Here is a 13,185-nt window from a genome sequence, read left to right as displayed (position 1 = left end):
GGGGATGCAGTCTGCCATGATGCCTGTACAAGGATATGAACTCCACTATTGATAAATCAAGACTCAGTCCAAAATGTGTGATCTACTTGACTGCAGTGTAGGCCAGAGGCAGCAGTCAGTACTGACCCACAGACACGTGTTGTTGGAATGCTATGCACAGGCTTGGTGGCACCACATTGAATGGAGTATAGTGTCTTCAAGTCAGCGATCAACATCGTCCTCTGCCATAGTGTAATCAAGACTCAGTTCTAAATGTGTGACCAACTAGTCTGCTGTGTCAGCTGGTAGAGTACGTCAACGAGAAAGGAGTACTGTGGGCCTTGCTCACAGAGGCCATCATGGTTGTAGCAGGTTGCCAGGGTCTCGGGCCTCAGGCTTGGAGCATGCACTGGCATGTGGTGGGCCCTCTTCGACACACGCAGTGTTGACAGGTAGGAATTGAGGCCTGGGTGCGCAGGGGAAGGCAGGACTGGTTCGGGACCAGTGTCCCGGGGTGCAGCAGGTGCACAGGATCGCAGGCAACCCTGCTCACGGTGATGGGGTCAGCCTCATGGCAGAGTAAGAGGTGCCAACCTGGCAGAAACGTTGGGCATTCCAGAAGAGGACCACGCCCAGAGTCATGTGCCTTTTATTCATACCCCTACGGTGGCCTGGCGTACGCTGGGCCCGCCCACGGTGGGCCCCCCTACAGTACGCTGGGCCCCCCTACAGTGGCCTGGCGTACGCTGGGCCCGCCCACTCAGCTCATGCCTACGGGGGGTGTAACAGGCTACAGTTCTGCGATCCTCCCCACTGGCTGGAGTGACATGGTTGCGTCCACTGTCCACTGCACTCCAAACACCAGCGGTGTATGTCGACATGGATATGTGTGTGGTCTGCATACTGAAGTCTGGCCATCACATTCATGCCATTGTGTACATTCTCACTCATCGGCCACTTGCCTCCTTTGCACATGTCTGGTTCCCTCCTCCTCCCCACAATCTGCTGTTGTGTGGCTGAGGTGCCATGCCGTTGATGGCTTCTGTGCATGGCTGGCCCAGTTTCCCACAGTGAGTTGTGCTGTTGTGTCTGGTGGGTGGGCATGTTGTTTGGCATGGTGTATGTGAGTTGGTTACATGTGCATTCCCAGTGGTGTGCGTTGCATGATTGAGGAATCGAGGTGTGTGGTGTGTTCATTTGGTACCTGCCAACGAGAAGTGCATTTCCTTAGGTGCCATCCTGGTAGAGCTGGTTGATAATGGACTGTCGGAAGATGTGGGAATCATGCACACTGCCAGGGTGGTTGGCGTCGATGTTGGTGGAGATTTTTGGGTGGTCCACTATTGCCAGTACATTGATGGAATGCGTGTGCTTTTTGTTGCAGTTATGTTTGCAGTGTTTCCAGGGGGCACAAATAGGACATGTGTGCAGTCAACTGCCCCCTCACACGTGCAGTAAGACAGCCTCGGTGTTGGTCTGGAGGGGTGGTCCGGGGGGGTTATGGGCCAGTTGGGGCTCCCATCTGCATGGTCAGTGGCTCCATGGCATCTGTTGCTTTTCATGTGTCACTCAGGCTGCCGTTCGACTTTACACCAGGTCAGAGCAGGTGTTAATATTCTGCTGCTAACGTGCCTTATAGCACGTTTTGAAAACTTATCGCCTATCTGGCTGGTCGTTGAGAACATTGAGAACGTTGAGAACGTTGCGGAGTGGTGTTGTCGCGGCTTTTGGCACGGGAAAGCCTACTCTGTATTTCATTATCGATAGTTGCGGGGGTCATCTGTGGTGATGTTTTTTGCTGCTGCTATCGCAGGTAAACTGGTGATATGGTCTGTGAGCACCAGCTTGTGACTGGGACGATAACTTTATTGCCACTTTGGCTGCGATAAAGTGCAGTTATCTCACGTTTAATCCTTGAGAATATGCCCCTATCGTTACTTATCTTTCTCTGCACTTATCTTTCTCTGCACAGAATTGGTTCACGGTGTTCCAGGATGACAGCATTTTTTAACTTGCCTGTTATGGATCAGGGTGATCAGGGTGACAAGATCAGATCTAGAGGAAACTGAGGAACATGGTTAAACATTTTTAAACAAAAGGACATCAACTTTACCTGCAGAAGCATGATGTCATTGCTACGCGTGGGCCAGTTGAAATGTGGGTGTGGAATAGATTGTTTGATTCTGAATTTCTGTTGCTTTGCTTCTTTCTTAAACTGGAAGTGAACTCCAAGAACAACTCGGCTTGTTTTTTGTGTTCTGAAAGTAAATTAATATGTATTAATAATGCTCTGATGGGTGCTAAAGCTCCCGAAAGACAATGGGTTTATAATTGGAAATTATTATACTTGGGTTCACTCTGCATAGACAAAGGGTGCAGTGTAGGATTTTGCAATAACAACACTGTGATGTGTGTGTGTCTCAAGCCACAAAAACACGAAGCCCCCCATCCTTTCTCTTGCTTTATTTTTTTTTAGTGATAGTACCACTGTCGACGATTCCCAGTTGTGCTATTACTGCATGTGACAAGTAATCCCTCTAGGGAAATAAACATGTAGACATCAGTGTGATACCACCCATTTCCACATGCGTTTCCTCCAGGTACAACCTGATCCTGTTTATATTTTATGAAAAGGATGACTATATGCTATGATTTATTTTAGCTCTTCTTTTATAGTATTTATTTTTGACACCTGCTACTGGTACTTCTGTTGCAACACTGCAATCAGCACTGCTCCTTTTCATACTAAAGTTACTTTAAATAATAAAAATATTAGAAATTCTAGCAATAATAATAAAAATAAGATTAGATTTTTATTTGGCAGTCAAATGAAGAAGTGACAATCGTCATATAAATAATCAGGTGATTCAATATATAATATATTTGTATGGGGTTTAATTATATGTCAGGTACTTTAACCCCTTCACTGCGGCGGCTATTCCACCGCAGTGCTAAGGGGGTGGGGGGGCCGCGCGGCGGTCCCGTGCTCGTGACGGAACCGCTCCGTCACGGCACGCGGGTGAGCTGTGCTTCTGACGGAACGGTTCCGTCACGGCGCCGCCCGCGCTAGAGAACGGAATTCACGCCGCGCAGGCGCGGCGAGAGTGCCGTGACGGAACCGTTCCGTCACCAGCACAGCCCACCCGAGGCTCCTGACGGAACGGTTCCGTCACCAGCATGGGAGGGGTTAAAGTAATTTTTGCTGTCATCTAATCAATCCAACTCCCAAACAATAGCTCCCAACAGCATAAATGTACTCCAATATTGTTAGACTGTGTGTGATCCATTCTGGGAGGGAGAAATGATCACTTTCAACTGACTGACTAATGCACGTTGGCATTTGTGTGACCTTTGAATTGTTTCTAGAACCTTTAACAGAATGTTCTAATGTTGGGAATCCCGTAGGGCTGCCATTATGACATCAACCTGAGGGTCTCAATGGCAGAACGCAGCATGGCTGGTTTAGTCAGTGTATACTCTAGATCTAAAGGCTACAAAGTTGAACTGACCCAAGGTGTCAATAGAGCTGCATTAAACATAGAAAGTTATTTTTCAGTATGATAGTACAAGATCACCTCCACCACCCCTAACTGGATCAACAACTTCTCCAGATGGATTACAGTCTTCCAGTCCAGACACATAGGAGCCTGTGGCTTCTGGTGTAGAGTGTATATGGTACGTGAAGCAGTCGGGCATTAATATAGTATCATAGCCGCTGTGCTATATGTGGTATAAATTAAGGAAACAGGGGCAGGCACAAAAAATATTTCAGCTTAAGCTTTAAATGCTATCTGGTCTTAAACCCTACAAGTTCTTAATAAAAAGGTACTTTGCAAATGCAAACAAAAGCTTGAGAAAACTTTAAAAATGAAGATTTAGAAATGGTGGAGTCCCTGATATTGTGCACGTGTTATTGTTATTGTTAGGATCTTATATAGCGCAGACTGCCACCTTACAGGCATCCTGGTGCTTAGACTTAAATATGACCACTATAAAAGCAGGCCAGAGTAGCCACGGGGAAAACTAAGGCTCAGACTTTGGGAAAAAGGCAAGTTTTCAGGAATTGGCTTGTTTAATGCTCTGGGGCAGCTCATTCCATAGGTGTGAAGCAGCCATACTAAAAGCTCTGCCCCCCATCCTAGAGCGCTTCAACCTGGGAGTCGTCATCAGATTTGCACTGGAGGAACAAAGCTACCTCTTTGGATTGTACCAGTTGAACTTATCCTGCAGTGGAATTGGGCCCAAGTCATGTGCTGCTCTGTACATGATGCAGAGTGATTTGAAGCAAACCCTCTCCTTAACAGGCATCCAATGAAGATCTTTCAAGGACAAAGTTGTTGAAGTCCTACACTGCCTATTTAACATCAACTTTGCTGCCATGGACTGGACTTTCTGAAACCCCTGTAAAATGTATTGAGGTGCTCCCAAATACAGGGAGTTGCAGTAGTCCAGCTGACTCAGCACTGTGTTTCTTACTACAGGAGAGCGTGAGTCCTTTGGGAGTAGCGGGAGAATCTTCGGTAGCATGCGCATCAAAGAGAAGCACACCCTAACGGTTTTGTTGGCCTGTGACTCCATTTGGAGATTATTATCTACCAAGACCCCCAAATTACGCACGGTATTGACTGGGACAAAGGATTCCTCCTCTGGAGTGAGCTTGAACTCCAGTGGTAGATGCTGGCACAATCTGGCAATAGAACAGTACACCACCTCCGTTTTCCCCCCATTAAATTGTAGTGATTTTTTCCTGAGCCATCCAGCAGCCTGACGCAAACACTCCTGGAACGTATCCATGGATACCGCTTGTTTCCCTTCCAGGAAAAACACCAGTTGAGTGTCATTGGCATAATTAAACAAGTCAATTCCGATGGATTTGATAATGGGGAACAGGAGCCATGAATAGATATTAAAAAGAATCGGGCTGATCGCAGAGCCCTGCAGTACCCCCTGGTGTACTGGAGATTTATTGGAGGTGAATAATGTCTTGGTCACCACCTGTTGTCTTCCCCATAAATAGGGTTGTAACCACTGTAGGGCCTGTCCTTTCACCCCTATCTTCTCCAGCCTTTCCATCAGTACTGTATGGCTCACCGTATGAAATGCGGCCAACATATCTAGTAACACTAAAACGGTAGCATTTCCATTGTCGGCTCGCAATCGTAAGTTGTCCATTACGGTTGCCACAGCAGTCTCGATACCATGACTTGGGCAAAACCCAAATCGGTCCCTGTCCAGCAGATGGTTGTCCTCAAGATAACATGATAGGGTTTTACTGACTGCCTTCTCCAAGATTTTTATTGGATATGGCAGGAGGGAAATAGGTCTAAAGTTAGCTGGAATCGTGGGGTCCAATGAGGGTTTCTTAAGCAGAGGTGTCACTACTACCTGCTTCCACACCTCCGGTACCACACCTTCTTCCAAAGATTGCCTGCAGATCTGTTGCAGCCAAGGGAAAGTTTCTTGACCGAATGCTTTCCAAATTCTATGTGGAAGGGGGTCAAGAGGGGAGCCAGAGGACACACTGTGAGCCAGGTTATTGAAAGAGTCCTCCATAAGGACTTGGAAATTTTCCAGACAGGTGTTCACCCTAGGTTCTTCATCCAGCTTCTGGAGGAGATTGTCATGATCGCTAATGTTGTTGGGATAGAAATCTCCTACAGTCTGAGCAATTTTTCCCTCAAAATAAGAGGCAATCCCATCACAGAGTTTCTGGGATGTAGCCACCCTTTTACTCGTACAGGATTGGCTAGAGAGATCCTTAAATATATTAAAAAGGGCTTTAGTGCTATTAGGTGCTTATAAAATATAATTAGCATAAAAGTCTGATTTAGTCTTTAAAATAGCCTCTTTATATTTAACTTGTGCCAGTTTCAATTCTTTCTTATCCAGCTCTCGATAGTTCTTTCTCCATTTCCTCTCAGCTTTCTTGCATGATGCTCGTAATAATCTCAATTCCTCATTATACCAAGGGGCTGAGGCTTTGTTCCTATTTTTGAGTCTCTTTACTGGGACTAACAAGTCCAGAGTGCCAGCTATATGACTACAATACATTTGATAATTTTCCTCTACGGAAATAGAAGGGGCAAAGAAATTTACATTTGGAAAAGTTGGTGGGTCCTATTTTTTTCAAATTTAGCCCACTTCCTTCCCTTTCGATATGTCACCGGACATTAAAATTAACAAGATAATGATCAGTCCAACTTTGTGGCAGTATATCTATCACGTTGGTCTCAGTTTGATTGGCGAACAAGAGATCTAAAACATGCCTCCCTTGGTGGGTTGCTTATTGTACCAATTGCTGTAGGTTGAGATTTGCACACGTGTGCCCTAAGTCTCTCAGATGGTTACCTAAATTCCTATTGTCCCATAAATTAAAATCCCCCAATAGAATCAGTCTGGAGTGGGTTAGGGTCAAATTAGTGATGGTGTCCAAGAGTACTTGGTATTGGGTATCTTGTCCTGGGGTCTATAGCAGACCATTCCTGTAAGTAGCCTTTCCTTGGCCTCCTGCAGCGAAAAATCCAGGAGTTCGATCCCTATGACATCATCAACCTTTACCGGAGCGAATTTCTATGTTTCCTTGAAAATCACTCCAACCCCTCCTCCTCTTCCAGCAGCCCTCGGTTTATGAAAGATTTTATACCCGTCAGGGCAAGCAAAACCCAATTCTACAGAGGAGTCAGTACTGGTCCAAGTCTCTGTTAGAAACAGGACATCCAAATCCATGTTCTCTATCATAAGAGACACCTCCAGATGATGTTTAATTAGGGATCTACTACTGATCAGCCCACAGTTTAAGGACTTCTTATCATAACCCGTGTTAGATAAATGATGATGGTATCCCCTGTTCTTTCTCTTACCTATGTCAAGCAGCTGTTCCCTGGCATACGTTATCCAACCTTGATCTCTGTCGGAATGGGCAGCTTGGCTGGCGCTGAGCGCATCCTGGGCGCGGACAGGCACAGACAGGCTTGCCTCTGGCGGGCCTCTGCGTGCCATACGCGTGCCCGCTGCGCGCTTGCATTGCCTTTCTTAAATAGGCAGGCAAGTGCAGTCAGCCAGACACTAAAGCACAATCCAAAATGGCGCTAGTAAAGTGGGGAGTAGCCTCTAATCCCCACACCCAAGATGGCGTTCAAAACAAATCCAAGGGTCTCAATTCCCGCTGAGCAGCGAGTGAATTGAAGTAATTTTATGTGCGGGTAAGCGGACTTTCAAACAATTTTATTTTCCCGAGTGAATATAATACAGTCAATTTTTTAAAAAGACGTTTACCCATTTTAAAATGCAGCAGGGCGCTTGCAATATTTCCACCAAAGCTTCCCCTCAAGCGAATGCTCGGCGTAATATCAGGTCAGTCAATTAAAGTCTGGTTCGCTGCATGCTTGCACTGCCTGTCTTAAACAGGCAGCCAAGTGCAGTCAGCCAGACACTAAAGCGCAATCCAAAATGGCACTCGTAAGGTGGCGAGTAGCCTCTAATCCCCACATCCAAGATGGCGCTCAAAACAAATCCAAAGGTCTCAATTCCCGCTAAGCAGCAATGTGTGAATTATTTTTCAAATGTTTCATGGTAAACATCAAATTAATGTTATGCAATACTAAGAAATGAAGTTCCCAGTGCCCATCCTCAGACCTAAGTGCCCTGTACTGAAGTGAGTATAGATATCTGACTACATACATGTCACCATCAGGGCTGGTGGAATGACTGATCCCAATCATTCAGAAAAGGGGGGTGGTGATGGACAGAGTTTCTGAATAAAGCAGAATACTCTTACCCAGTCAAGAGATCAGGGCTTGATCCATCACCGTTTTTTAGCTCACTGCACCATCCCAGCTCAGAACCTGGCTACATGCAAATTAGTCTGTCCCTGGCCCAGTGCATCATGGGAACAGGGCAGACCAAACTACCAAGCCAATTCTTTTACCAGAAAGGTTTCTGGAATTACAGCCGTCTTCGGCCCGGCTTGCTTGAATCCTGATGGTGCAGTGAGTTCATCACCACCCCCTTTTCTGAATCCTGATCCCAATCATGGCAGATTTAGATGTGAATTTTTCGACACAGGGCTAGTAGGCATTCTACCCGCTAGGGTTAGAAGTAAAACTATGACCACTATAAGTAGAATAGTTTTCACCAACCAGTAGTCGAGAGGTTGACAAGTCTCCTTCACGAAAGAGATGTGCACTCCAATCTCCTGCAGAGTTGAGCATGCTGGCCGAGAGCACAATTTTCCAGAAAATACTTCTTAACGAACATCACACTTTATGTCTAGTACTCTTTAGTATCTATTTTCAGATAAAGTGAGGTGCAAAGCTTACATTTCTTTATGTTATTAATAGTCGTTGTACATACTCCATACCATGAATTATTTCAAGTTTTACATGCAAATTTAATAAAGGTATTTCTGGAAACATTCTCTGCCCTAAAACCAAGTATACAAAACAAAACAAGTATAAAAATCAGCAATGGAGCCAATGCTTGAATTAATCTCAACCTCTGTTAATCACTTTGGGCCTACATCCCAATCCATTGTACTGCCCTAAGTCGCATGGGTATGGCCAGACGTTGGTTCCGTGCTCACTATGTCAATGGATCCAAGCTGCACCTGGATGATGAGCCCATAATTAGGGCAAAACCGGTCCTGGGTTGCTTGTGTTCTGGTTCAGGGAGGATGTGGCTTGGCAGTTCGGCGTGAACTGTTTCCATGAGGATCATGGTCAAGATTAATTTGCCCATGGCTATTCCAAACTAAGTGGCATGGTGAGCAAAAGAACACTGGGTTGAAATGCTACCCCAAGCTATTGCCAGTAGTTAGACCTATTGCAAGTTGACTCCCATCACCTTTTGAGAGTTTCATGTGCCTTTCAATCAAGTATTTCAGAGTCCAGGGCTAAGATTTTTGTTACAGGCCCTGGCCTCATGACAAAGCAAAAGGTCACAGCTGACTGTATCTTTATTTGGTTTGGCCTTGAAGTTATTTGCTAATTTTGTGAGACATTCCTGAGTATTTCTTTTGGATTTATCACCACTAATAATGTTTGCACCACTTACCCATAGAGGGTGGATGGGTGGAAGCAGATTTGAGAAATAGTTTTCCTTTCACGGGAACACCAAAATGTCCATCTTTTCAATGCTGTAATATAAAGTAGTCCGTGCCCGTCTGCTCTAACAGGCCCCAATATGGAAAAAAATAGAAAACACTCAGAAATATCTTTCAGGATTTATGCCTGTGTCTCAGCAGATAATTCTGAATTCATGGAGAACGCTGGCATTAAGAACAAAGCCCTTGACTGGTTGAAGAGTTTCCTATCTGATCGCACCCAGAGAGTCACCATGGGTGCGTATCGCTCAGCGGAAATAGAGATTTCTAAGGGGGTGCCACAGGGCTCATGTTTGAGCCCCACTCTTTTTAATATCTACGTGGCACCCCTGGCAGGAGTATTGCGTAGGTACGGCTTCATCCCCGTATCATACGCAGATGATACACAGCTCCTCTTCCCTTTTAAAACTCTTTCCGCTGAGGTTAGGAACTCCTTTTCTTCAGGCATGAAGGCAGTGGCAAAATGGATGTCTACCAACTATCTCCAATGTAATGTCAGCAAAACGGAGGTCATGTTGTTTGGGGAGGCTAAAATACTATGGACTCCGGAATGGTGGCCATCAGAATTAGGAGCAGTCCCTGAACCTAAACTGGTCGTGAAGAATCTGGGAATTCGATTTGATCACGACCTGTCACTAAAACAACATACAAGCTACATCTCAGGGATATGCTTCCATACCATCAGTCTGCTCCGCAAAGTCTTCCCACTTCCACCCGACTCTGTTAGGAAAACACTTGTCCAAGCACTGATCCTTAGTCGGATCGATTATTGTAATGGCTTGCTGCTCTCTGCAAATAAGGGAGTGTTGGCTAAGTTACAAGTCATTCAGAACACGGCAGCCCGCCTTGTTTTGAATGCTCCCCCGAGAACTGCCTCCAAGCCCCTCCTTGAACAGCTGCATTGGCTCCCAATTCGACAAAGAGCCAAATTTAAAATATGCTGCCTGATCCATAAGTGTTTGAATGGACAGGGGCCGGTTTATCTTGAGCGGAAATGTGTTCCTTACGTTCCAGCACGATCCCTCAGATCAAGTAACGATCTCCTCCTCGTGGTCCCTCGCGTCAAAAAGTCCAGACACGGAGGTAGAGCCCTGCCCATCACTGGTCCCAAGCTGTGGAACAAACTCCCTCTGTCTCTGAGACAATGTAAAGAACACCTTACATTCCGAAAACATTTAAAAACCATCTTGTTTAAAAATGAAATCTAATTCCATCTCTATTCCACGCCCGCTGTCTTACCGGTTCCAAAAGCACAGAGATACTCCAGTTGGAGTGGATTCAAGCGCTATATAAACCAACAAATAAATAAATAAATAAATGGTCATTTATAGAATCATTTGAATGCATGGAAATATATAAAAATTATAGATTTCCTTTTTGTGCTCCTCCCCCACTTGTGCAAATATGACCCAAGGATATCAGAGCACTGTACATATGATAGATAAACATAAACAAAGATCTGATATATAAAAAGAACATCTAATAAAAATATCAACTTTTAAGAACTTCAGTAAGATATGGTATGAGGTAACAGAGTTATTTACAGACAATCTCCATTCTTTATGCATTGTTAGAGTAGGTTCTCCAGGGTAGAATTCCATGATTCTCCTTTGCGTTGGTTCTATTTCAGGATCCCAGGGGACAATGCTTGTGCTTGTTCCACTGAGCATTGATGTGCTTTAACCCTGTAATGGTATTACAGTCATTGTAGCCGCCAATGAACCCAGGGGACGGGCTCATTGTTACTTTTGAGAGAGGAATCTGTTGATTAGGATCTATCTTTTTCACCTCTATTTTGAAGACTTCGGTCGGTGGGTTAGAACTATCCTTGGGGTGTAGGGAGTTCCAAATCCTTGGAGCTGAACCAGAAAAAAGAGTGTGTGTAGGTTGTTTGTTAACACAAGGAGATGATGGACGGAGGGCTGAAACTTTTCGGTAACTCACCCTCAGTCACAGATGTAGGTTGAATCCATCATCGTTCTTTAGCTCATTTCGCCACCCCAATTCAGTCACAGCTATATGCAAATCAGTCTTGACCCTATGCCTCATGGGAACAATCCAGCCTGAACTGCCAAGCCAGGTCTTCCCTGGACGAGAAGCTAGGATCCTGGGACTGGCTTCAGGTTAACAGCCCTCATCAGACAGGCTAGCTTGAATCCAGTAGTGAAGTGAGCAAGGGATCCACGCCTGGGCATACCCTGCCAACTTAGGGCGAACAAAGCAAACACAAGGAGATGATGGACGGAGCGCTTAAACTTTTCAGACACTTACCCCCAGTCACAGATCTGGGTTGAATCCATCATCGTTCTTTAGCTCACTTCGCCACCCCAGTCCAGACACACCTATATGCAAATCAGTCTTGACCCTGTGCCTCTTGGGAATAGTCCAGCCTGAACTCCTGAACTGCCAAGCCATGTCTTTCCTGGACCGGAAACAAGGATCCTGGGATTTTTTTTTTTTGTGGATTTTTTTTAATATTTATTTTTATTAAGTAAAACAAGCAAGGCAGACACAATATACATAGCGCTTCGTTCACATGAGGTCAGGTAGACAGTACATCAAATAATAAGCAATCGTTGTAGGGAGGGAGGAGCATAGGGGAGAGACCATAAGCAGACGATATTACAAACAGTGAATGTGTGGTCAGGGGGACTGTCGGATATCGATATCATCAACAGCAGGTGGTGTACATATGTCACCTCAAAACCTATTCCATTGCCCCCAGATTTTTCCCCATTTCCGGGGACGGCCCCGGGCCAGATACACCGTTTTTTCCCGAAACAATCACCAATCCATGTTTTCCTTCCACATCTCAACTGTAGGCGGTCTTTGGGACCTCCACAGTTGTGCGATATCACGTTTAGCAATCATGGCCCCCAGGTTCGCCCACCAGGTCTTGGCCACGTTATAGTCTGTGGGTTCCCAGACGTTTAGCAAACAGCGTTTAGCCTCCGGTAGGAGGGGGACGCCCGTAACTTCTTCCATTACATCATACACCCCGTTCCAATAAGCCACCATGTCAGGACATTCCCAGATAATATGTAGAAATGTCCCCACCAGACCACATCCCCGCTTACACAAACCCTCCTCAGAGAAGCCCATGCGAACCAGACGAGGGCCCGTGACGTACACCCTATGAAGGATTTTAAGTTGAACCAGCCGAAGTCTCGCTGGGATCGCGACCTCCTTGGGAGAGGAAATCGCCGACTGCCAATCTTCATCATCTAGTTCAAGACCGTCCCAGACCCAGAGTTCACGCAAGGGCAACAGAAGATACGATCTATCATTAATCAGCTTTTTATACACAAGGGAGATTATACTATCCGGAACGTGGCCATCTAACAATCTATCCTCTAGCGGGGACGACTCGGGTATCGTCTCTCCCACCAAAAAGACAGACAACAAAGCATGGCGGACCTGAACATAGCGAAAATATTCCGAGTTCCCCAATTCAAACTCCGTCTTTAACGTATCAAACAATTTCACTTGTCCTTTGACCCATAGGTCTCTCACCTTGCTAATGCCAATGAGGTCCCATCTATCAAACCCTTTTGTCTTCCACAGAGTACCAAGCCTATCTGATTCAAAAAGTGGGGTCGCTAAAGTCAGGCGGTCCTTCCAACCCATAGAAGCAGTTGCATCATGCCATACACGAACCACTGTCCTAGTAGGCCCTGACAATGACCTGACCGCTGATTTCGAGTACAGTGCCCTATAGTAATTGCCCCCCGACAGCAGCCATTTGTCCATAGCAAACGCGGGATTCAGTTCAGGACCATACATACCATGATTAATGGCCCCCAACTGGGACGCTCAATAATATCGCTTGATGTCCGGGAGGGCGATACCCCCATCGTACCACGGGAGCGTTAGTTTAGACAGTGCAATGCGAGGTCGACCGTCCCATATCAATTTGCTCTGGAGACCCTCGATGCTACGAAAATAACTGGCAGGGACTATGTCAAGCGTATTTTGGAGGGTGTGTAAGAAGCGAGGCAAAGACATCATCTTAAAAAGGGCCGCGCGTCCCAACGGCGAGAGCGGAAGCCTTCGTCATCCTGCGGCATCCTGCCGCAATAAAGTTAAAGGTGGGAGAAGATTGAGCT

At 45.8% G+C, this 13,185-nt stretch overlaps 1 protein-coding gene across 1 annotated transcript in view; it reads right to left on the bottom strand.

The window, feature by feature from the left end:
- Positions 1-13,185, bottom strand: part of LOC147726529 (granzyme A-like) — a 102,272-nt gene that overhangs the window by 74,572 nt on the left and 14,515 nt on the right. Inside the window, exon 3 of the mRNA XM_086962947.1 lies at positions 2,093-2,237. Within this exon, the coding sequence (XP_086819073.1) occupies positions 2,093-2,237 (145 nt within the window). The remainder of the gene's footprint in view (positions 1-2,092; positions 2,238-13,185) is intronic.

The sequence above is a fragment of the Lissotriton vulgaris genome, chromosome 3_1 (genome assembly GCF_964263255.1).
Source record: "Lissotriton vulgaris chromosome 3_1, aLisVul1.2, whole genome shotgun sequence".
In the NCBI taxonomy this organism is placed as follows: domain Eukaryota; kingdom Metazoa; phylum Chordata; class Amphibia; order Caudata; family Salamandridae; genus Lissotriton; species Lissotriton vulgaris.
The sequence above is the reverse complement of the archived record's forward strand: the minus strand, read 5'-3'. Positions and strand labels throughout refer to the sequence as shown.